Here is a 26,300-nt window from a genome sequence, read left to right on the forward strand (position 1 = left end):
CCCAAAGCGCTATAGATGGGCAAGATCCTTGAGGAGTCCACCTCATGGATCAATACCTTGCTACGGGGGCCCACAGTTTTCAGTAGCAGGATGGATCAGTGACAGTTGATGCAATCAGATGCCAGAGTGATAGTTGCAGAGACTAGTAGTAGTCAGATGCTGGGGAGCGCAATGCAAAGTTGGAAGCAGTGCAATGTAGAGTTGGAAGCAGTGCAGTTGGCACAGTGCAGAGTCAGTAGCAACATAGATTCTTTAGTGACAGTGCAAATACTAGCAGTAGTCAGAGACTCGAGTGACAAATGCATTATACTGATCACAGTTGATTTAGTATTTTGGATGCCTTTTAGTTGCAGATGTTGCAGTTGCAGTAGTAACAGATGAGAGGGAGTTACAGTGTAGATGCAGTGTTGGCAACAATACAACAGGGTCAGCTGCAGCACAGATGCAACGAATATCATAGTTGCGTAGTGGTTGGTGGGAAGTATGGCCAGACATCAGTAGTGTAACAAGAGATGATACAGAGACAAGGTGTTGCTAAAGGGTGTGCAGTAGCACTAGAACACATTTTTCGCTAAGAGGGAGTGTTAGTTTTTGTAGCATCGGATGTGTTCTAGCCACGAAATTTGGTGGAGAGGCTAGAATACATGAGATATCCAAAACCCATAAATCGTTTCTTGAAATTCTGCCTAGAAATGACTTAATTATATTATTAACTAGTTTTTAAGTATTTCCTAACTCTAAACTTAGGGAATATGGTTAATTAATCAATATTAATTAAGTCAAGGCATGAATCATATAGAAACTCCCATAGATTGATCCAAAGATGATCCTAACCATTGATTAAGTTTTAATCTTGGTCATTGGTGCTCCAATGGAGGATTATAAGAGGAGGTCGATGTGGTGATGGAGAAGACACTTGAGCAGTTCGATTTCTAAGCAGATCGATTTCCAGAGTAGCAACAGTCAGTTGCCGGAGAGAGGGATAGAGATCGAAGTAGTGAGAGAGGGGCAGATACAATGAAGCTTGAGGAGGCATTCCAGAACCAGCGAGTGCATTTGCAAAGAGGCTGATGCTGGGGTAGGGCAACAACTTCTAGAGGCAAATTTAAATTGCTGAGAGAGATTGACATTTCCAATTTCGGAGGTCGGGAAGGAGTCCTAGAGTGCCGAAGAAGCGTCTTTCCATTCAGCAGAAGGCAGAACGACTTCATCAAAAACTAGTCTGAGGCTAAACATCTAGTAAGCTGTGCAGAGCAGCACAGAGGCTGATACAGAGGATCAGAGGACCGAATTTCTGAAGGCAAGTCGTGCTGGGAGATTGATCGCCTATGGGGTGAGGAAAATTCCTCACTAGATTTTTGCTAGTATTTTTCTCGTAGGATTGCCAGATTTCGACATCTAGTTGTACTTAGAATTTCTCACTGTTGCTTAATAATAAAACCCTCAGCTACTACACTGGTTTACCCAAGTTGGGTTTTTCCGACGACTTTTGTCCAAAAATAACTGTGTTATTTTTATGTGTGCTAAGATTTCTTCTAGCATTTATTCTTCCGTAGTTTTATTTGTGTAGATTGTAGTGTGATTTATTCAGTATTTGTCATAGCAAACAACAAATAAATTGTTAAATTAAATTAACAATTAGGAGAATAATTTCTAGTTGCTGCAATAGGATTCCAGTTTGGAATTTTCATAGAATGGTCTTGGTGCTCTTGATTAAATACAAGTTCCATACCCTAATACCCTAGGTGCTCTTGGTAATTGGGAGTCTCCCCTGTATAGAGGGCTTGGTGCTCTTGATTAAATACAAGTTCCATACCCTAGTACATGACAAAATCCAATGGAAACATTGCAATCCCCTCAATCTTGAAATCCTGAAAAAGTGATAAGTTTGCTAGATTTTGAGTGAGAACTAAAATTCTACTTTTTCCATATGAAATCCAATGAGGTCGAAACCACTCTCAAACATCCTAAGTCATTTCATGGTAATGTTAAAAATTTAAGTAAAAGTGACATTCTCCTCTATACATTACCATGAACTACATATCAACACTAGGGCCATAGGCTTGAACATTAGGCTGCCCCACTCAAACAAATTTGTTTCCAATCTTCAATAACTCCCTCTATCACACCTGAATAGGCAGGGAGCAAAATTTTTTTTTAGGGAGCGCGCTTTGGGAGCAGGTTCGAGAGGGGGGCGCGCGCTCTGGGAGTGGGTCCGAGAGGGGGGTCGCTGCCCCACAACCCTGGGATAGAGACCCTATTCAGGCATGGAGATATAGTCTACACAGTTGAATGCATGATGATGAGCCAAACCCGACAATGACAAACTGTAATAGAGGATAGACATTCAATATGTACTGCACAAGCATGCTCCAGTGTTTGGTGATTCCTCTAGGATTTCCTCCTAAGAGAGGATTCGAGCACACTATAGAACTGGAAGAGGGAGCTAAATTTGTGATCACCATGCCCTACTGACACCTGAAGAAATTCAAGGACGGAATAGGAAGGACCATCTAGGAGTTGTTAGAAATGGGGCGTATTAGACCTAGCTCGATTCCATTCTCCTCATCTGTGATCTTGGTAAAGAAAAAGGATGGCACATGGAGAATGTGCATTGATTACCGAGTGCTCATCAAGAAAACTATCAAAAACAGGTACTCTATCCCTAGGATCGATGCATTACTGGACGAACTTCAAGGAGCAGCTTACTTTTCAAATATTGATTTACAATCAGGGTACCATAAAATCTAAGTTCGAGAAGGGGACATGCTGAAAACAACATTCTGATGCCATTATGGACACTTTGAATTTTTGGTCATGCTGTTTGGGCTAACCAACGCCCCCGCCACTTTCCAATCCTGTATGAATAGTATCATCAACAAGCAGCTAAGGAAGTTTTTATTAGTGTTCTTTGACAAACATCTCATTTACAACAAAACATGGGATGATCATTTGACGCATTTAGATACAATTTTGAGCATTATGCAGGAGCAGTCTCTCTATGTCAAAGTGTCAAAGTGCAAGTTTGGGTTACGAAGATTCTTTATTTGGGACACATAATAGGTCCACTTTAACCAAAAAATAGTACAAAATACTCAAGGAAGAGGTGCACTCTTGAGCTCAAGGTTGCTTGGGAGCAGGAGTAGGGAGTGAAAGCAGAAGCGAGAGCAGGGAGTGACATTTCCAAAAGCTCCCGGTTCAGGAGCAAATTTTTATGTAATATGTATTTGTATATATTTTGATGCATATATGTCAACAAAAGCATGTAGAATGATGAATTAGATATAAAAAGCATAAAAACATGGATTGAACCATATAACATCAATCATCTAGAAGTTATAATCTTCATCAACCACGTCCACAAGTTAGTAACATACAACATATCGAGGCTCATGATGTTGAGAAATCAAGGCATAAATATATTAGGATTTGATTCCTTTTTTTCTTGATAATTACTTGTGATGTGTGTTGGCTTCTTTTACTTAATTATATTATCTTTCATTAAGAAATTACCAAATCAAAATGTATGAAGATTGTTGTCGCACAAAGTGTCTAGGCAACACAACAACGCTCAGAGTAAGGGTTGTCACTCTTAATCCTTATCACTCCTTTTAGACTCTCTCCTAGACAAGTCAAGGGGGGTAGTCCCTAGGGTAAATGAATGAGGATAATCTGTGAAACACAGGCTCTAGGAGATTTTAAGGATGAACAACTTGATGAATTGTAAATGAGTCTTGATTAACTCAGATGAATAGATTAAACATTAATGTAACTAAGACACGACCACAAGATAGAAACAATTATAGACCAGTGCCTTTAATATTTGCATTAACCATAGATCAAATAAAACAAGTTATCCAGAACAATTTTCCAATATGTGACGAATAGTGACAATCATATATGATCAATATAAATGCCCAAAATTGTATCGTGCAAGAGATTCCAGATTTAAAATGATTTTTATTAATTGCCCAGATCTAGAAATTAATTAGCTTCTTCCAACAGTCAATATGATTTAAAACATTTATCGCACTTTGACCATAGAAAAATTATGAAAATTGCATTTAATCACCATAGACACCAAGGAACTTTAAATTAGCACTTTAATTATTCCTTAGGGATTTGTTTTAATGGTAACTGAAGAAATCACAATCTTTCCTTTAATGTGACAGAAGTAAAACGAATCAAAGGATTAATAAATTAAAATTTTAATGGGCCATAGGCCACATTAAAATATTAAATGTGAAAGCTCAAATCCCTTTTTAGTTTAATTCTTTAATCATTTCAAAGTTACCAAAAGTTAAAAAAATTATTAGATTTTGTTGTTGTTGTTGTTGTTGTTATGTTTTAGAATTTTTAATTTTTTAGAAATTTTTAATGTTTTTAGGTTTTTAAATTTTATGATTTTTTTTTTAAATGAAAACAAAAAACAAAAAATAAGTTGAAAATAAAAAAAGTGAAAAAGCAAATCAAATAAAAAAATAAAAAATAAAGAAAAAATCAAAACAAAAGATCAAATAAAAGGAAGAAATGAATTTAACTAATGCAAATTTGAAAAAGGGAAAGTCGAAATCAAATCAAAATCGAAATTCAAATGAACACGAAAATACCTTAACCCTAACCGTAATATACAAATGAAAATAAATAAAATTAAAACAAAAAAGGACTAACTAAACCAAATAGAAATAAAACCTAAAGTAACCAAGCCGCATACATAACAATAAAAAGGAAATCGAATACGTATATTGTTGTTGTGTAGGTTTGACGGACAGCTTAAGCGTGGAAGAGAGTTGGGCAGAGATGGATGGAGTAGGGAGGAGCTGCGAGTGATGGACTGACGCAGCAAAAGGGAAGGACGAGAGGAATGGCAAATGATGAAGGAGACAACTGTAGGGAGAAGGGTTGTAGTTGTGGGAGCGGCGAAGGGATAAGGTTTGTTATAGCTCTGATACCACTTGTTATAAATCTAACCCACAAATATATGATAACAGAAATAAACCCAAGAATAATAAGATCGAAATAGATAGAAATGATTCTTTATTGATATCAAACCCTTATGGTAGGGCAACACCATACATTCACTCCTTACTCTGATACCACTTGTTATAGCTCTGATACCACTTGTTATAGATCTAACCCAAGAATATTATAGATCTGATATGAAAATATAACACAATGCAAATAAACCCAGAAATAATATGAAATGATTCTTTATTGATCAAACCCTTAAGGTAGGGCAACACCATACATTCACTCCTTAAGGAAGGAGAACACTCCACAAGCCATATGCCTGTTCATACAATATTTCTTGACTTCCTTGACATGGAGTCTCTAGCTTCTATATAGGCCTCATACATACAATACCATGGGTCATTACCATGGTTCCCTCATACCATCAACTAATACCATGGGCCCATTACATTATTATTAACTACTTGTGGTCCCTTACACGATATGGGTTAATCACCTTATTTATTACTATGGCCCATCCCATTATTACATTATTACCTTGGGTACCTCCCTTGGTACCCCATACTATCCCCCCTAGGTATATAACACTCCACCCCCCTTAGCATGTTTCGGGGACGAAACATGGGAAGAACACAAATAATAAGATCTACTCAAAAGAGTAGTCCACTGGTACCATGCACTTGCATCTAGCCATCCAAGAGAAAGGTGAACCCTTGATCTCGCTGGTGCTTCGCTCACTTGAGATGGAAGTTGACCATGGCAGCTCTTCTGTGTTGATGTGTAGTAGGTGGATCTTCGCTCCTCGCTATCCGTCATACGGGGGTTGTTGTCCTTGTGGATAATTGGTTTCCATCTTGTTGGTTGTTTTCTTGCGGGGTGATGTGGGTGATGATATGTTGAAGTTTTAACCCACGGTGTCTTTTTCTTTAATTCACCCTGCTGTAGTGCCTGTTGTGGTGTCTTCTTTTCCAATATGACTTCAACCACTGAGCCCTCCTCTGATGTATCAGCACCTGTAACCTTTTCTGCTTCAGCCTTTGTTTGTGTTTGATTGTCTATCATCACTGACTCATCATCTAATATGTCAGACCTTGGAACATCTTCTCCTTCAGCCACCTTGGACTCTACCTGTTTATTAATGGAAATATCCTGTAATGTAATTTTCTTCTTTTTATACCAAAGCTTCAGGAATTTCTTCTGCACATTAATATTGATAGTACCCACAGATTCCATCTAAGGATATCCCAAAACAACATCCATATTATCCATCTCTGAAGTATAAAAAGCACCATGCAACACATACTTATCCATAGAAAGCTTCAAATCCTCATAAATTTGAACATCCTCATCATCAACCTGTGTATTTTTAATTTGTTTTGCTGGAACTTGCAATTTGTTTGCCAAATTAACATTGATGAAATTATGCTTGCAACTAGGATTTATAGAAACAATGATTTTCTCCTTCTGAATCAATCCATGAACCTGCAATAAGGAGATACTAGCAGAAAATAACCCTTTAGGTTCCTTGGTTTCCTTCTTTCCTGTAAAAATAAAATCTTTGCTAGGCTGTGTTTGTCTGTGTGAGCTTATCCACAAGATTAGCTTTACAGTCAAAGTGGTCCATAAGAGCTTTTGTGAATTTGTCCCAAGTCAAGGGTCTTCGATAGCAACATTGATGCCCTTGCCACCATTGTAATCTTTCATTGTTCAAGTACATTGTTCCCACACTCAGCTGAGTCTCATCATCCATGATGTAATTCAATCTAAAACATTTCTCCATTTGCGCTAGCCATTTGGCTGGATGAGAGCCATCAAATGGATACAAGTCCCTCAAATTCAGATCTAGACCCACCATCACAAAAAAATTGGCGAAAATTTGAAATGGTCACAATTTCGTCAATATTGCTCAGAATCCCTATTATGACCTATTTTTGGAAATGGAACAACCATTCTGCATCTGCCCATGTGATAGAAATCCTGATCCAGACACTAGAATTTCAGATCTGTGCTGCAACTCTCCCGCCGTCACCAAAATTTCTACAAAAAAGCGCTGATTTTAAATCAGCGATATCTCCCTCATCCGGACTCCGATTCGACTGATTTTTTTTTTGAATTTGGGTATTTTTTCACAAAGAATCCAGATCTACAATTAGATTTTGCAGATCGTACACCAGGACGTTCAGATCTGCGCCGCAAATTCGCTACCCTGAAAAATTGTCTGCAACCCCACTGATTTTTAGATCAGCGATATCTCCTTCATTCGGACTCTGATTCAACCGATTTTTTTTGGAAATCGGCTATTTTTTTCACAAAAAATACAGATCTGCAATTATATTTTGCAGATCTTGCACCAAAACATACATATCTGATCTGCAAACTCGCCGCCCCCGAAATCCTGAAAAAAATTAAAAAAAAATTCTCCACTTTTGTGCCCAAGAAAGTGCTCCGATACCACTTGTTATAGCTCTGATACCACTTGTTATAAATCTAACCCAGAAATATATGATAACAGAAATAAACCCAAGAATAATAAGATTGAAATAGATAGAAATGATTCTTTATTGATATCAAACCCTTATGGTAGGGCAACACCATACATTCACTCCTTACTCTGATACCACTTGTTATAGCTCTGATACCACTTGTTATAGATCTAACCCAAGAATATTATAGATCTGATATGAAAATATAAGACAATGCAAATAAACCCAGAAATAATATGAAATGATTCTTTATTGATCAAACCCTTAAAGTAGGGCAACACCATACATTCACTCCTTAAGGAAGGAGAACACTCCACAAGCCATATGCCTGTTCATACAATATTCCTTGACTTCCTTGACATTGAGTCTCTAGCCTCTATATAGGCCTCATACATAGAATACCATGGGTCATTACCATGGTTCCCTCATACCATCAACTAATACCATGGGCCCATTACATTATTATTAACTACTTGTGGTCCATTACACGATATGGGTTAACCACCTTATTTATTACTATGACCCATCCCATTATTACATTATTACCTTGGGTACCTCCCTTGGTACCCCATATTATCCCCCCTAGGTATATAACAAGGTTACGGAGGAGAAAGAAAGATGACAGCAAGGGCTGATAGCAGCACGCAAGAGTTCGTGGCTACAGATGGATTGAGGGTTTTGATGCAGCGGGACTGAAGTAAAGAGCGCAGGCAGGCAGGGGTAAAGAGTCCCAAATTTTTTCCAGATTAAAACATTTTAAAACCCAAACGCAGACAATAAAAATTTCAAAATTTTCTAGAAAACCCCAAGATGAAGACAGTGAAAACAAATCCGAAATTTTCTATTTAGAAAACTCCAGACAACAAAGAAACTGTAGCCCAAAATTTAAGATAAACTCAGAAAACGAAATTCACACCAATGTATTTTTATGCTTCAGATTTATCAATGAAAACCCCCATTAAATGTTTCAAGATTTAAAAAATTTAAAACCCTTGGACTGTAAAATTAATTTGAATAGCATTTCTGCAAGATGATGTTGATGAACCCTAGAGATCCAGATCTTATTCTCCAGGGCCTAGATCTGGACTCTACACAATTTTCTTTCTCAAATTTGTAGCTGCAAGGCAACAAAAAAACACCCAAACGATATATACAATGATAAAACTAAAACCCAACAAAACCCTAAGTTAGAAAACCAAAAATAATTTACAGATCTATGTACAAGAATGGTAGATCTATCAGATCTGAGGGGTCTGAGTCTGTTAGGATATTCCGACACAGAGGTAAAGTGTGTTTCTTTACTATGTACTTTTGTAACTTACAATCCGACGGTCACGATATGTTTTAGACATGAAGTGATCCGATGGTTCATTCTCTCCTCAGTATTACCGACACTTGATCCGTGGTTTCACACCCAATTGGTCCATGATCTCTATTTAAAGAGCATGGAAAGTCATTTGTAGTGTAACCGTTCATGAGAAAGCTTATGTAAATTTTCATTCTTTTATTAATAAATTCCTTGAAGTGGCTGCGTTAGCTTAGGTCGTGGACTGTTTCCCTCTTTGAGGGTTTTAACTATGTCAAGAATACTAGTGTATTGATCTGTGATCTGTTTGTGAGCGGTGTCCTTTGGTGTTCTATTTGAGGAACTTACCCTGTAAATTCCTACATGGTATTAGAGCTATTTGAGGGCCGCATTCGTTGGTGATCCAAATCTGAAGTCGATACAACTGCATCCGACTGTCGTTTCCTAGATCTACTGTTTCTGACTACTTTCGGGCAGGGAGGACTGCTCTATTGTGTTAGGAGCATCTGTTCCAGTGAGGAACCCCTTTCGTTTCACTCGAAAAAGTTTCCAGTAGCCCTAGCTACGTCATTTTAAAGTTCTGGAGGTATGCAGTCTTTATTTGCAGTTCTAGCTATTCATTTTTCTGTTTATTTCGGTTTATTTAGCTCTCAGTTTTTTTTTACCGGATCTATACCTTTCATTTTTGTGTATGCACTTTTCCCCACGACTCTGTGCGATTTGGGTAAATTAGAAATAGAAAGAAAGGATTTTTCTCATGCATATGCTCTTTTCCACCGCGCCTTAGTGTGATCTCGGAAAATCAGAAACATTGAAAAAAATATTCAGTTTCTGGCTAAAGCTAACTTCAAGCCGTAAGGTTTGTTTCTTTTTGTACATCTGTGTTGAGTTTTGTAGGCAAAAATGAGCTTTTTCAAGTAAACACGCACCCCAAAGCTTCACGTGACTAAAAAAAAAAAACCCTTCTTCTTTTCCAAAAATTACTAACCTTTTAAACTAGCTCACTTGGTTCAAAGTTACTTTATGAAAATAAAGGTCTTGAGTTCAAGTCTTTCTTTTTTGTTGAGTTACTTTTTCAAAAAGCACATGTAACTTATGTTTTAAAGTTACTTTATGTAAAAGTGTTCTCGCCCATTATAAAAAGTGAGTTACTTATAATTTTAAAGTCCCTTTATCTTTTATTTAAGTTACAATTTAGTGGGTAGCTCATAAAGTACCATTGTAAAAGTGACTTTCACTTATTTATAAAAATGAGTCACATATTTTTTTTTTTAGAAGTGAGCTAATTAGAATAAGTTTGGAAAGTGGGGGGATTTTTTAAAAATATAACATTGTCATTTATTTATGCACATTCACACACTTCGTCGGCATCTTCAACAACTTTTCTTCAAAAAGCCATAACTTCTTCATTCAGAAGTCGTTTTCAGAGCTGTTTTTTTTTTTTTTTTAATCAGCCTAATTTTTCGAGATCTTTCCATTGGAACACTTAGCTTCAGCATCTACAACTTCAGTTTCTGTTAAAATGGAAAGTCCATGGCAAGTTATTCTTGATAGCACCAACTACATCCAATGGTGGTCCTACATTATGGATTTACTTAAAAGTAAAGGTCTTTACAGAATAGCCTTGGGGCAAGAAACCAAACTTCAAGATGAAGATAAGGCAGCCAAATGGGAAAATAGGCAAGATCAAGCACGTGGGTTGATAGGGATGTCTATTTCTCCAGACCTTAGATTCCATATCGTAGAACTTGATACTCCTAATAAAGCAATGAAACAGCTCATTAAAGTTTTTGGAATTAAAAATGAAATTAGAACCCATCAACTTGAAAATGAGTTGCTTACATTGGACCCTAATAATTTTTCTTCCATTGAAGATTTTTTGTCCAAGTTCAAGACCTTAAATGATTGTAACACCAAAAATATATATGTTGGTGATGATAGATCTCTTAGTGTTGTAGGGACTGGAACTATTCATCTAGACAATGGTCAATTTAATGATGTATTATGTGTTCCAACCTTATCCTGCAACCTTCTATCTGTATATTAGATAACTCATTCAGGTGAAGGTAAAATCGTTGAATTTTCACCTCACGATGTTGTAATTAAGGACCTAAGAGATCCTAGACAGATTTTAGCTACTGGCATTGTTGATTATTCTACAAGGTTGTATAAGCTTAACAACTTTGGGTCATCAAATCTTCTCTCGGTATTTGTTGCTCATAATGATGAAGTGAGCAAACTTTGGCATGAGCGATTTGGTCACTTAAACTATTGCTCCCTTCAGAATGTATGTAAAGAAAATATGGTGACAAATATTCCAATGGTATTTTGCAGAGATGGTGTTTGTTCCGGATGTGTACTCGGAAAACATCATTAGAATAGTTTTGAAAAACGTGCCTCTTGGCACGCCTTAGCCCCTTTACAGTTTGTGCATAGTGATGTATGTGGTCCACTTCTAGTTGTTTCATTCTTTGGCTACAAGTATTTCTTAACTTTCATTGATTATTTCTTTAGACGCACTTGGGTATACTTCTTAAAACTCAAGAGTGAAGTATTTAACATGTTTTTGGCCTTTAAGGTGTTTGTTGAAAAACAATCTGGACATCAAATTCTTAAGCTAAGATCTGATAATGGCGGAGAATATGTTAACAACAAATTCATCAATTTTTGCACTGAGAATGGAATTCAAATGCAACATACTGTTCCATATACTGCACAACAAAATGGTGTAGCTAAAAGGAAGAATCGCACCTTAAAGGAAATGGCTAATTGTATGCTTCAATCTAAAGGACTTAATCTTAATCTTTGGGCAGAAGCAATTCACTGTGCAAATTACATAGTAAATCGCACTCCTACTAAGGTTTTAAAAAATATCATTCCAGAAGAAGCATGGAGCTCAATTAAACCAGATGTAAGTCATTTTCGTGTTTTTGGAAGTGAAGCATGGGCTCATATTCTAGATGAGAAACATAAACCTTTAGAACCTAAGAGTGAAAAATGTATTTTTGTTGGATATTCTGAAGATGACAAAAGATATAGACTTATTCCACTTAAGTCCAAAAATGTTTTCATTAGAAGAGATGTAAAGTTTGCTGAAAATATATCGGCCTACGATCCTAGTTCGGCGGATGTGCGACCTCTCTCTATCCCTTCTACTTTTGAAAATATTTCTTCTTCAGATGATGACAGCGAGGATGACAATCCTCCCCACCTTCTCAAGATCCTCCTTCAGCTCCTTAGCTTTGAAGACGGGTCCGTGCTACTCGAGATGCAGCAAGTTTTCTTGCTGGTGATCCTACAGATCAACGACGTACACGTTCTCAGTTCAATAGAGCCTCTTCTTTACTGGCTCAAGTTTCAACGAATTATGATCCTGACACCTTTGCAGAAGCTTCAGGCCATCCAGATTGGGACACAACTATGAATGAAGAATAATGTTCATTATTCTCAAATGATACATGGGATCTTGTTCCTCTTCCAAAGGGACAAAAACTTGTTAGATGCAAATGGGTTTACAGAACCAAGTATGGACCAGATGGAAAAGTTGATAAACATAAAGCTCATCTTGTTGCTAAGGGTTTTTCACAAGTTGAAGGCATTGACTATACTGAAACCTTCTCCCTTGTTGCCAAAATGAACTCTATCCGCCTTGTTCTTTCCCTTGCTGCTTCTTTCAAATGGGAAGTCCATCAGATGGATGTTAAATCTGCCTTCTTGCATGGGGACTTGCATGAAGAAATCTATATGGAACAACCTACTGGCTTTATACAAACAAACTCCAGCTTTGTATGTCGGCTTAAGAAATCCCTTTATGGTCTCAAGTAAGCCCCTCGGGCTTCGTATGCCAAAATGGATAGCTTTCTTTTATAAACTAGCTTTTCTAGGTGTCATTCTGACAATACTGTCTACACCAAGAAAGTGGGCAAGTCTCTTATCATTCTTGTTCTTTATGTTGATGATCTTATCCTTACTAGTAGTGATCCCAACCTTATAAACCATGTGAAGTCCAGCATTAAAAAGAAGTTTGAAATGACAGACTTAGGACACTTGTATTATTTTCTTGGTCTTCAAGTCTTGCAATCCAAGGAAGGTATTTCCCTTTCCCAATCCAAGTATGCCTGTGATCTTCTACGCCATTTTCACATGGAAGACTATAAGCCAGCCCCTTCTCCCTTTCAGTCTGGAGCCAAACTTTCAGTCACTTGTACTTCCCCTAAAGTTGATGTTACCTTATACCGTCAACTTGTAGGAAAACTTTTGTATCTGACCCATACTCGTCCTGACCTTTCCTTGTTATTGGCCTTATTGCTTGGTTTATGCAAAACCCACATGAAAGTCATTGGAAAGCAGCTAAAAGAATACTTCGTTATGTTCGAGGTACAGTTCAGTTTTGGATTCATTACAGTGCAGAAGCATCTCTTCTATTGGTTGGTTTCACTAATTCCGATTGGGCTGGTGACCCTAATGATCAGAAGTCTACTGTAGGTTATGTGTTCACTCTTGGTTCAAGACCTATTACATGGGCTTGCAAAAAACAAAGTGCCATTTCTCTTTATTCAGCAGAAGCAGAGTATCATGGTGCCATAGAAGCTAGTAAGGAAGCCTTGTGGCTTCGTCAGATCCTGTCAAAGTTTGGCTTTCAGCAACAGCATCCGACTACACTTTGGTGTGATAATCAAAATTCCATTCAACTATGCAAAGATCCAGTCCAACATCAGCACAACAAACACATTGAACTACACATGCACTTCATCAGAAAGCTCATTCATGACCATGTTCTTGAAGTGCAATATTGTTCAACAGATGATCAAGTTGTAGACATCTTTACAAAGGCTCTTACGGAGGCGAAGTTTACTAAACTTCGATTTATGGTTGGAGTTCAGGAAGTTGTCACTAAGGGGGGATAGGCTCTAATGCTTTCTTCCTTCTCCTATTGTGTTGTATTTGTACATCCTTCAATCCTATCCCAAGTTGTTCTTAAGGGGGGATGTTAGGATATTCCGACACATAGGAAATAGTTAAGTATAACTTGCTCTAGTGTAGAATTAGGTAAAGTGTGTTTCTTTACTATGCACTTTTGTAACTTACAATCCGACGGTCACGATATGTTCTAGATATGAATTGATCCAACGGTTCATTCTCTCCTCGGTATTACCGACACTTGATCCGTGGCTTAACACCTGATTGGTCCATGATCTCTATTTAAAGAGCATGGAGGGTCATTTGTAGTGTAACTGTTCATGAGAGAAGCTTATGTAAATTTTCATTCTTTTATTAGTAAATTGCCTGAAGTGGCTGCGTTGGCTCAGGCCGTGGACTGTTTCCCTCTTTGAGGGTTTTAACCATGTCAAGAATACTGGTGTATTGATCTTTGATTTGTTTGTGAGTGGTGTCCTTTGGTGTTCTGTCTGAGGAACTTACCCTGTAAATTCCTACAGAGTCCAACTCCGCTCCCAGATCTGATAATCTAAGGCTTTCAATAGCCAGATCTATCAATTTCCCGCATAATAAAATAAATTTTTTAAATTTTAAAGGAGGTGCTTAGCTCAAAACCCTTCATGCATCACCAATAAAAATCTTATGATAAGCTCGGGATCAAATTAAGCTGGGCTCTTCAGAAAACACGGATCGGGAGTTGGCTGGTCCAACTGAAAACTTCTTCGAACGCCCGATGATCTAAAAATCAAGACTTTCCTGCAAAACTCAATTCAACCATCAAAATAGAGCGAGAAAATGATAATAAAATTCAGATAAATAGAGATACCTGCTATTACATTCAAAATTTAAATTATCACTTAAACCCCAACGATTGAGCAAGATACCTGTACTCAAATCACTCTTCAGAAGCTATCATCAATGGCTAAAAAAATTACGCATGAAAAATGACACATCTTACAGTATTTCTATGAAGAGTAAGACAGACGAAAATTAACCCCAAAGTTTTTCTTTATTATCCAAAAAATATTACACGAGAGCTTTTTGCTTAGCACATAACTCAAAGGTCAGATCGATTGATTGACAAATGACTTCCTATTTAAAGATAAATCCTCCAACGGCTAGTTCGAGTGATCCTTGTCAAAGCAATCTCGACCGTTGATGAGGATTAAAATTTATTTTAATCTCATCCGCTGAAATTTTAAATTCTTGAGGAAATTTGAATTTTTCAATTAAATGCATTTTAATTAATTCAAAAATTAAAATTTTGAATTAATTTCCTTAAAATTTTGACTTTGACTTAACCCCAGGGATCAAAGGCTTAAAATTTATCAAAATAATTTATTTATCTTAGTCCCTGGACCTCTTAAATTTTGATTTTTAAGGACCGATGAATTTTGCCTTTGGAGAATTTAAATTTACCTAGGACCTAGAATTAATTAAATTTCTGGCTTATGATTTTAATTAATTTTTGGCCAGAAAATTTAATTAATTAACCTATGAGGGGATAAATTATTTTTCCAACCATCAAGACACTTTACATCATTATTTTCATAATCTTTTATATCACAAGGAGGAAAACCCATTTGAAAAAAACCCTCACAGACTACCCATTTCTGGGACACAAATATAATCTAGCAGACCAAGCGATTTGTAATAAAATAACCTAACAAATAGTTAGGATTATTCCCAAATCACTTTTACATAGACTCGATCTAGAACACTAGGACTCGCCTAAGATCCCAGTGACAAAATCCATTCCGACTTTGGGGTAAGTCTGAAGAAAAACTCTGCCAACCATCTGAGAATGGATCGGTGAGACAAAAAACCTCTTGGAATGTAGATCGTCACTAGAAAATTAGGTTTACCTAGGCAATTACATACACGACACAGATTTGTTGAGATTATTTATATTTTACACATGCAGAAAGGGTTTACATTATAACATGATGATCAGGTTGATGATAATAACTGTACGGCACAAACACTTCGATCAGGTGCTATCCCTTTTGTGAAAAAAGGGGGTGTACTGCTATGGGTCGTTGACATGTAGTGGTCAACAAAGATCACAAGAACAAGGAACACAAGATATAGGCACTCAGCCAGGGCAAAGCCCCTATTTAGGGGAGAACCAATTAAACTCTTCCTATAGTAGATTAAAATGAGATAATCCAAGACCCTTTTGACCTAGACAAAGACCTCCTCCAATCACCAAGTTAGCTGTTCCTTCAGGTAGATGAACTCTGCCAAAGTATCCAAGTGTCAGCTTCTCAAATGTAGCTTCAATCCAGAATTTTAGCCCCCCCACTTCAGAATTTCGGACCTGCGGTTACTTTTGAATTTTGGGCCCTTGCAACTTGCCCAAAAACCCTAGAAAACTCGAACATGTGAGAGAGAGATGCCCAAGAGCTTCGATCTAGTATTTTTCAGCTGCAACCCTCCTCCTCCTTGACTTTGCTCTTATTTTCTTGTCCTTGAGTTGTAGATCGAACTTGTGAATGAGATGATGCCAAATAGGTCAATCTCCACTTCTATTTATATTGCTTCCGCTAGGTTGAATAAGCCTAATCTGGGCTATGACTTCATCAAGATAGGGTTGACTTGGTGAGGAGGTGACAAATGACATTTTTGACCCAAAAATAATTTTTTTACATGATACAAAAGCCCAAGAAGGGTCTAATAAATGTGACAATGACTCTTATGACTCATGACAAAACCTAGAAGCCTTCAATGGAGGCTATGACCTAGAAAATAAATAAAAGAGCATGAAACCCATGCTTCAAAATAATTTTTCTTTTACAATAAAATTTCTTTTTACATGATGACTCAAATACAATTATGAAAACCGACACTAGTTACATTCTTCAACACTCCCTCTTAACTAGGGAGGTATTCATAATTATGTATATACAAAGGTACATGGAAGATCTCAAAATCACATGAAGAGTCATAGCACACATGGTGCTATAGATTAGATACTTGACCAAGGTATCTAACTAGTTGGGACTCTTATCGCTCAAACTAGCAGGGGGCATAAAAGGAAACCTGAAGGGACAACTGCTAGATCAAAGGGCAATGATGGAGTCTTAGCCCACTGTCACCTCAGCTAAGTCTCCCTACTCTTTACGAAATTTCACCAATGGGAGGAGACCCAATATATAGAAAGTCACTTGTGAAGGATGAATCAACCAATGGATGTGAAATGACCTTAATGATCCTTTTCCTAGAAGGGGGTTAAGAATAGAGCTTACGCGCTTGTTAAGCAAGGTACAAAGATTTCTAGGATGAGGTGAGGATTTGAGGGTTAGGTTAGAGGAATATGTCTTATAAAGGAGTTGCCCAATCCTGAAATCTTTATTGGACTGGACTTCCCAAATGGTTCTTGAAGATTTGGCCCAAGGTGTGGAACCAGTCTAGGTTAAGGAGAGAGAATCTAGCACCCAATGATGATCTTAACCTAGGGAAGGAAGGGGAAAGTATCAAAACAAGAATTTCCACTTAAAGGTGTCAAATTGATCCTATGAGGCACTAGCCTAGGGAACACCAGGGAAAAGTTTGATCTCGGAGCTAGGGCTTGGGTTATCTCACAACACCACCGTTGGAATGGCTTCAAAATTGGAGGCGGCCTTGAGGACACACCAGTGCAATAGAGGCTAGGAGATCAAACGTTTTCTTGGGCTATTTTGTCAGGAAAATGATGCCCTAGGTGACCCAACTTGGCTAGACCTAGAAGAGAGGGAAAAGTGAAGAAAATTATTCTTTTAGTGATCACCTATTGGAGGACCAGTGCCTTAATCCCTTCGGGAGAATGGAGTCTAAGAAAATAATGAGAAAGGAACTTGTATTTTAGTCAAGGAGGCTTTAAGGACTACTTCGCCTAGCCTTTAGGGCAAGAGGAAGATACTTCAAAGCTTTTATACTTCACTTGGAAAAAGAGATGGCTTATCAAGATAAATTCACCGGTGGAATTATCCCTTGGAGATTTTATTCGCATACACGAGCAAAACATTGAGAGATGCTTTATAGAAACAATAATTCCACAAATTTGCAATTATGCAATGCAACAATTAGCCCTATTATAGTGAAAACCCCATTCAACGCATATGACAAAAGTAAAACAAGAATAGCATTAAAAGTGTGTGTTTACATGTAATAGAACATATCCAACCATCAACAAGTTGACAATAAAGAAACTCCAAGATAAAATACTCCAATCCAAAGATCAAAATTCATCCATGCTCCAATTCTTCATCCTAGAAAAAGTGTGAAATTATCTAAAGCGAAGAGTGATCCAATCCAAATTGATGATGAGAAAATGAACTCATTTCACTTGTATTTATACACTAATTAGGAGTTCGAATTAGTCTCTTAGGCCTACATAAGCCCAAAAATAAAATAATGTGCTAATAACCTAACTTTTGGTGACAAGCCCACCAAACTAGCTCATAAATGAAATAACAAGCCTCTTAAGAAGTCAAATGATAAACAATACATGTCGTAGGGCCCTCCAAGAGGCCTGATGTGGTCCATAGGTGCTATAATGAAGCATAGGAACCTCAAAAGTGATGGACAAGTGGGTGGCCCTTGTTATCCAAACAATAAACCTGTGGTGCTCCCAGTGGGTGTGGGGGCACAATAATAACCTCATGGGTCTCCAAATGAGTCGAAGATGTTTGCAGACTATCTGTAAGGGCTCAGTGAATGGTGTAGGTGACGCCACATCATCCTACAAGTCTTAGGTCAGCTGCCAAGTGCATGGTAAATCTGTGGGGCTAGCTAGACAAAGGTATTTGATTTTTGTAGCATCAGTTGTGTTCTAGCCACAAAATTTTGTGGATAGGCTAGAATACATGTATTCTCCAAAACCCATAAATTGTTTCTGGAAATTCCACCTAGAGACGACTTAATTAAAATAATTAATTTTTTTTAATTGTTCCTAAGTCTAAACTTAGGAAATCTGATTAATTAAAGGGTATTAATTAAGTCATGGTGAAATCTTCTAGAGGAAGACATGGATCGAGTTCTAGTTAATCTTAGCCATCAATTATGTTTTAATCTTGCCCATTGAAGCATCAACGAGAGATTATAAGAAGAAATTTGATCGGGGTTGGAGAACACATTTAAGGAGCAAGGAATTCGATATTGCTGGAAAATCGAACTCCAGAGTAGCAGCTATGTATTGCCAGAGGTGATTCAGTAGTTTCGAAGCATTGAGAGAGGGGCAGGGATAGTAAGGCCGGAAGGAAATTTTTCCAGTCTGGTGAGTGCATAGGAGAGAGACATTATACTCCACAGAGAGGCTGACACAGTGTAGAGAGGCAGCGCAGAACTTCAAAGGGAGATCTGTATTTTGCTGAGGAGAAGTCAAGATTCAGTGGCAGGAGCCAGAGTGGGAGCCCGAAGGCCAGAAGATTGAGTTTCCAGAGTAGCAGCTGATCAACAGAGTGAGAGAGACGCTAGTCCAAGCAAGGCTAATGCAGATCTGTGTAGGGTGACGCAGAGGCAACAAGGAAAAACTCATCTTGAGCTAAGGTCAGTGTCAGATGACTGGTGGAAGTGAGATTTTTCTCGCTAGACTTCTACCAGTCATTTTCTTTGTATGGAAAGCTAGATTTGAGCTTCCATAGATTTGTACTCTGTACTCATATTTATTACTACATAATAATAAAACCCTCAATTGATGCATTGATTTTCCCAAGTTGGGTTTTTCAGGGGACATTGGTCAAAAAATAATGGTGTTTATTGTGTGTGTGCATCTATTCTTCCAGTATTTTTTTCACAGTATTGTATTTGTGAAGGCTGCAATGTATATGTTTAAATATTTGTCGTAGGAAACTGCAAGTAATTTGTTTGATTAATTTAACAAATAGAAGAAACATTTTCAGTTGTTGCAGTAGGATTCGGGGTTTCTAAATTTTCACATGGTATCAGAGCTCAAATTGTAATCCGGAGAGCTCAGTAGCAGAAGAGGAGAAGGAGGTTTCAAATTTTTGTGTAGGCATCAATTCGTAACCTCGGAGGCAGCGCAGTCCTTGGGCTAGGAGGGTCAAGTTTTTGAAAGATCTATTTCTCTGAGAGAGTCGACAGAGAAATTAGATTTTCCAGATCAGAGGCAGAGGGAGACGTTGTATTTTTCCTTATAGAGTAGATCTTTAGCTGGGACGCAGATTTTGCAGCAATTTACTAGTGTAGAATAGCGTCAGGAAGAAGAAAGAGCACACATTGAGGCTAGTAGTTGTGTGCATATTTTCTCACTCCAGAAGGGAGTGCGAATAACTGGGTAGCAGCTGCCCAGAGGAGAAGAGGAGGAGTTTGACTTTTTTGTAAAGATGGCATTAGGAGGGTTTGGTTCACACAATGAACCTTTTGATGCATGATATTATTAAGAACAAAACCAACAATACAAATGGATTGGTGATTTGTACAAGAGAGGCAAACAAATGATAAAATTTATTACAAATCATAGCAATACCCATGGGCTTTTCCGCAGTGACTCAGGATTGGAGTTGTTGAAGATTGCAAAGACTAGATTTGCTAGCTATTACCTCACCTTCAGGCGCCTTTTGAAGGTAAGAGAGTCATTGGCTAGCATGGTATCAAGTCCACACTAACAGGGATTAAAGGACAAGGCTACAAACGCAGTTGACAAGCAAGGTTTTGAACAGGTGGAGGAGACTGCTCTTGATGGTTTGTTTTGGGCACGTGTGAGGCCTTTATTGCAATTCACCAAGCCCATTTATAGCATGATTCGTTTTGCAGATACAGATAAACCAGTGATTGGGGAGGTGTATGAGCAGATGGATACCATGTTGGGGCAAATAAAGATATTGTTCCAGAAGATGATCCCAACTTGTCTACAATGATTCATAATTGTGTGTGTACACAGTGGAATAAACTTAATGTTCCACTACATGCCTTGGCGTATATCCTTATGCCAAAATACTACTCTCCATCTTGGTTGGGCCAACCTGCACCTAGGGGTGGGGTTAGGGCCAAACCCCATACAGATCCAGAGGTACAAGAGGGATATATGAAAGCATTAGACAATCTAGTCCTTGATAGGGAGGAGTGTGCTAATTTGCGTCTTGAATTAGGCAGATACTTCATTTGCACTGGTTTGTTTGGTTCTTTGCATGCAATGGAGGATAGAGACAGATTTGATGCTCTCACATAGTGGGAAGCATATGGCGGCATGGGACTTTTGCCAAAATTGGCAAAAAAAATTCTCTCACAGGTTGTAAATACTTCTTCTGTAGAGAGGTGTTGGAGCACCTACAGTTTCATACATAATGTGAGAAGAAACAAACTTAATGAAAACCAGACAGAAAGATTGGTTTATGCACTACAACTTGAGGTTGTTGAGTCATTATTGTGATCGAGCTTATGAGGATCCAATATATAAAATTTGGGACAACCACCCAGAGGACGATATTTTGGAGGATGGCACTATACATCTTGAAGAATTGGAAGCAAAATTTTTGAGAGATGATGATGAACCAACAACAACCATGCCATCCCCACCATCTAGTAGCAGTGCCAGTGCTCGAGTTCCAACTATTATTCCTTTGTTGTCGCCGCCTCCATCTACATCCTCACGTGGAGGGCATGTGCCTTTTGGTTCTGGTCGTGCGACTATGCAGGAGGAGACTCCTAGAAGACCACCAATACCACGACCTGCTCATAAATTAGACATTTCTCGTGGTGGCAAGAGGAAGCTATAGATAATAGATTTACTTGTCTTTTCTAGTTTCTAGTATTTTTTATAACTGTTGACTCTTTCATATTTATTATTATATTTTTTGTAAAAAATATATGACAATTTAAGTTTGAATTTTGAAGTTGGCAATTATAACTCATTGGTAATGAATTATGAATATGATGCTTCGTGAAAGTTGAAAGTTGTTTCATTTCATTTCATTTCATGTTAGATATTCTTTGTTGTAATGGTTACACTTAGCTTACAAGTACAACTTTGGTGATCAATAATGATAAACGTTATATATTGAATTTTGAAAGCTTGAAACTTTAAGATTGATGAATCATGAGACTCAATATGTTGTATGTTACTAACTTGTGGACATGGTTGATGAAGATTATAGCTTTTAGATGATTGATGTTATATGGTTCAATCTATGTTTTTATGCTTTTTATATCTAATTCATCATTCTACATGCTTTTGTTGACATATATGCATCAAAATATAAAAAAATATATGTTATATAAAAATTTGTTCCCCGATTCACTCCCAAACCAGGTGCTTCTGAAAATGTCACTCCCGCTCCCGCTCCCCGTTTTCATTCCCACTCCCAAGTAACCCTGCTCTAGATTCTTTTAGGTGGAACACTCCTCAGTGCTTTCCTTTCTTCCTTTCCATGTATGAGCCATAACCACAAAAACTCTTCAATATGTAGAGCACTCATAGAATGGGCTCCTTGACCATGTGCTCATGTGTTGGGACGTCCTTTTCATGCCTCTAATTATGCAGCTATTTCCTTGGGCATTGCAAATATCTCAAAAGTATTCTTAATGTGAAAACATGCATCAAAATATGTAGATATGTCCGATCAATGCAAGATCATGCATCAAAGACAAGAAACATCCTTTTCGAACTCTAGCACTCAGAATCTCATGAATATGGAAGTGGTAACATGTTCCATGATATAGCTGTTTGTTTCATGGAGTAATATATGATGCATTTCTAAATAATATCTGGAGTAATAAAGTGGCACCCTAATTTTGATGATCCTTATATATTTATGTTTTTTCATTTAAATATATGAATCTAATACGAAAATCATATTTATTTATTCTTTACAAGTGCTCAAAAGTTTTGTTGATATCTTTTCAAAATTTTGGAGTTTTGTTGAATTTCTTCCCAAAATTTTGCTTGTTTAACCAGAATGCCAACATGATAACTTGGACTTGAGATATACAGAGCAGATCCTCTAGCAATTTATTTTCGTAAATTAATCAATCTATTCGTTCCTCTTTACATTAGTACATAGAGATAGTGGACTGGTTATAGCTTTTTCCATATGATTGATCGACTATGGTCTTCATTTTTTGGGAGTAAAAGTAGCTAACTTTTAAGCTTGTGAACATTGAAATATATAATAACTAGGCTTACACAATTCTTTGAATGCTGTCTCTTTTAGCATCTTGATTTTTTTGCAAAATATTTTGTATCTCTTGCATGATATTTTGCAAGCTATAGCGGGGACCAATTTAGTCTTGTTTAGTTTTCATTTTTATGTTTTGTTGGTTCCTTATGAATGGAATTTACAGAAAGGCTTTCAAAATTATGTATTTGTATTTATAGGAGTATACTTCATTACATAATCTGGTCTCATGATTTCTGTCTGTATTTCTTTGTAATACAGGTGCAAAAGCTATGTGAAAGCTCAAAAGCGGTTGACTGTGCATGTAGCTCCAAATGTTCTTACTATCGTTCTGAAGAGATTTGAGGTAACTGTTTGGGTTTATATCCTATAGCATGCTACTTTCCACACCCTTCAAATAAATGCCATCTTAGTTCTTGCACCTGGAGAGTTGAACTTTGATTTGGCTCTATCAGACTGGAAGATTTGGCAAGCTCAACAAGATTGTTGCTTTCCCTGAAGTCTTGGACATGTTGCCATATATGAGTGGAATCGGTGACAAGCCACCCTTATACAATCTGTATGCGGTGGTTGTTCATTTGGATGTGCTGAATGCTTCATTTTTCGGTCATTATATATGCTATGTAAAGGATTTGAAAGGGGCGTGGTACAAGATCGATGACAGCAAGGTTAGCTTCCCTGACATCCCTTACTATTGTCCTTGTTTTATTTTTATTAGAAAATTTTATTATTATGGCTGATTCAGCAAATCTAGACTGGCCTTCATTTCCTGGAATTGGTTACATTATATGAAAATTTTCATTACTTGTGTTTTATTGCCCTTTTTATCTTTTCAACTATGTTGTCATGGAAGATCTGTACTATTGTGTTCTAAATTTTCATTCATTAGATCTTCTGCTTTTGTTATGGTATTAATGTTGGAAGTTTGACATTAATGGTGCAGGTAATTCCAGTTGCCCTTGATGTGGTGATGTCGGAAGGAGCATACATGCTTTTATACTCTAGGTGAATTATAGATTCTCAAAGTCATATTTCTTGTGAAAATCATTTGGAGAGATCACAATGCTTTCTTTCACTTTGTTTCTTCATCTAGTCACCCCCATCCCTCTCCCCTGTAAGCAGTAAGTTTAGATCAAAAGGACAGCATGTTCTAACATAATTTTCTTGCAGGTCTTCACCAAGGCCACCGGCTGTTTTACATAATGAAATGGCCGAAAGCTATAAAGAAGTACCTTTAAATAATTGCACATTTGAAGTTGAACAATCATCCTTGTCGGGTGGATACAACAAAGAAACTGAAGTACATACCAAACATTTTCCTTCACTTGACATCTTCAGAGATGCCAGTGTCCATGTAGATCAGCCTGCTAGAGTAAGAGATTCGGATTATCATACCATGGACTTGGACTCTAATATTGCAGATAGATCTAATGGTTATGGTTTTGGACGTGAAAAAATTTACCAAATGACAAGGGAGGAGAAGATAGACTCAGTTCCAAGAGAGTATGGAGATTCAACATCAAGTGATTCTGGATCTCTCTTCAGTGGCTCTGATGAAACTTCTTGCAGTACCGATAGTAACAGGGATTCAACTAGCACAGTGGATTTGGCTGAAACAGTGTTTGGTGACTCATACCTTGAATGTAATAGTTTTAATGTGGCCGAGGCGTGTGGAGTTTCAAGTTCTAAGTCTTGCATGATATCATCACCATGCCTTTCTGAAACATATTCAGCCCTTGAAAATTATGCTTATTTCTCAGATTGTTCTTTTCCAAATCAACGAATTGGAAATTCGAGGATTGATCAAGGATTTACTCTATCTAATCCAGATACATTTGATGCTGATAGTTCACATTCCATGCCTGTTGACAGTTCGAATGGCTTCTTTCAGAAGCCATGGGCTCATTCTTTTGCTTCTGAATCATCTCTGAAACATAGGGATATGTTAGGTTGTAGTGTCAGTGGCAGGAGTGCATACTTGTTACAATCTTCTCAATTTAGAATCTCTGATAGTTTGGACCATCCAAAGGATAATTCAAGTGAATGTTTTGCTGTCCCAGCAAAACGAAAACATAATGAGGAAAAGTATAAGTCAGACGAAACAGAGAAATTGAAATTTGATGCCCCTTCCAGAACTTATGCTGTTACAAATTTTGAACATTTTCTGGCCCATGACTCCAGAACATCAGCTATTACCAAGGTTCATTCTTTGGGCTTTGAAAGATGAAAATGTATGGTGGTGAAAAATTATAACATTTGACTTCACATGCAACTATTTTATTTGCATGCATGAAGTTGCTGTCATGTTTGGTGTTCGTTCTCATGCTGTACAAAAGAAGTTTCTGATGCATTGACAGTGTGTTTTCTACAGTAAATAGCTCTTACGTTAAAGTTGCAGGGTGATGCAACATCATAAATCAATATCTTAATAAACAAGCAACATAATTCTTATTAATCATTAGTTTCTGACATGAACTAAAGCTCTCGCTAGATTTTGCAAGTAAATTTTTATGGGAAGTCCTTTTAAAAGCACTTTGCAAGGGGCTCTACCACAATGAGTGGACTTTCTTACATTTAGGTTGTCAAGGTTTTTTTTTTTTAAGGTGGTTCACGGACACTGGGTGGCCGCTACATCCACGGGAAAATTCAGACAGATCAACCCAAAAAATCTACCTGCCAACGAAACGAGTATGGCCTAACCCGAAGGGCGTCGAGGAGATTTGACCCCATGACCTCCCACCTGGGAAGGTACTTAGCAACAAGAAATTGACTAAGTTAGTTAACCCTTGGGGCTTTTTAGATTGTCAAAGTTAAACAGTATCCTTTAACCACTGATGGATGTCTTAACACCCCATCAACCATGCTAGTGAATAATGGCTCATTAGCAATCTGCTAATATTTATTTTTCAATCTCAAATATTTAATAGCTTATTAAGGTCACTTACATTTTAGAAAGGAGAAAAATTTAAATGCAGATAATAAAACCCTCTAATTCTTGTATCTGCCAATTTATCGGAATGTGTAATTAAAGAGTCACTTCCAGGCTTAAAAATCTTCCATGTTGCAAAAAACATTGGCCATGGAATGAGAACAAACTCTGTATATAAGTGGTTGAAAATGTTGAAAATCCTAGACTCCTCACTCAGCCAAATCTCTTACTAACAATGTGGAGGTATACTCTAAACCCTAGGGGAGTTTTTCCTTCCTCAAAGAGACAAATCAAGTGCATCCAGACCTAAGGGAGGTTGAAAATAGAAGTGAAGTACCCAAACCAATCTCTCGAGCATCCCCCAATTCTGAATGGAGTTGATAGGAAGGCTATGGTACCATACAGATTCTCTGCCATCCAAGGTACACGGAAACAGTATACATGCAACATCGTCATAACGTACCCCGATTGTCTGCATATGTAGGTAGAACGTGTCTAAATGGTCTTCCGCTTCTTTTAGAAGTAACTTTTTTTGGCTAGCATAGAGATGAACGATT

General features: G+C 37.5%; 1 protein-coding gene across 2 annotated transcripts in view; it reads left to right on the forward strand.

Moving 5' to 3' along the window:
• The window catches only part of LOC149160557 (ubiquitin carboxyl-terminal hydrolase 16-like), a 151,791-nt gene extending 126,594 nt beyond the window's left edge, over window positions 1-25,197 (forward strand). Inside the window, exons 8-11 of one of the 2 annotated variants that reach the window (XM_089436727.1) lie at window positions 23,076-23,160; window positions 23,270-23,482; window positions 23,758-23,819; window positions 23,985-25,197. In XM_089436727.1, coding sequence (XP_089292853.1) covers window positions 23,076-23,160; window positions 23,270-23,482; window positions 23,758-23,819; window positions 23,985-25,041 — 1,417 coding nt within the window. In that variant the 3' untranslated portion in view covers window positions 25,042-25,197. The remainder of the gene's footprint in view (window positions 1-23,075; window positions 23,161-23,269; window positions 23,483-23,757; window positions 23,820-23,984) is intronic. The other variant, XM_089436728.1, reaches the window with a different exon arrangement.
• Window positions 25,198-26,300: the final 1,103 nt, after the last annotated feature.

This window comes from Pinus tabuliformis, chromosome 5_2 (assembly GCF_031772625.1).
Source record: "Pinus tabuliformis cultivar Carrire ecotype Pingquan chromosome 5_2, CPIR1, whole genome shotgun sequence".
Classification (NCBI taxonomy): domain Eukaryota; kingdom Viridiplantae; phylum Streptophyta; class Pinopsida; order Pinales; family Pinaceae; genus Pinus; species Pinus tabuliformis.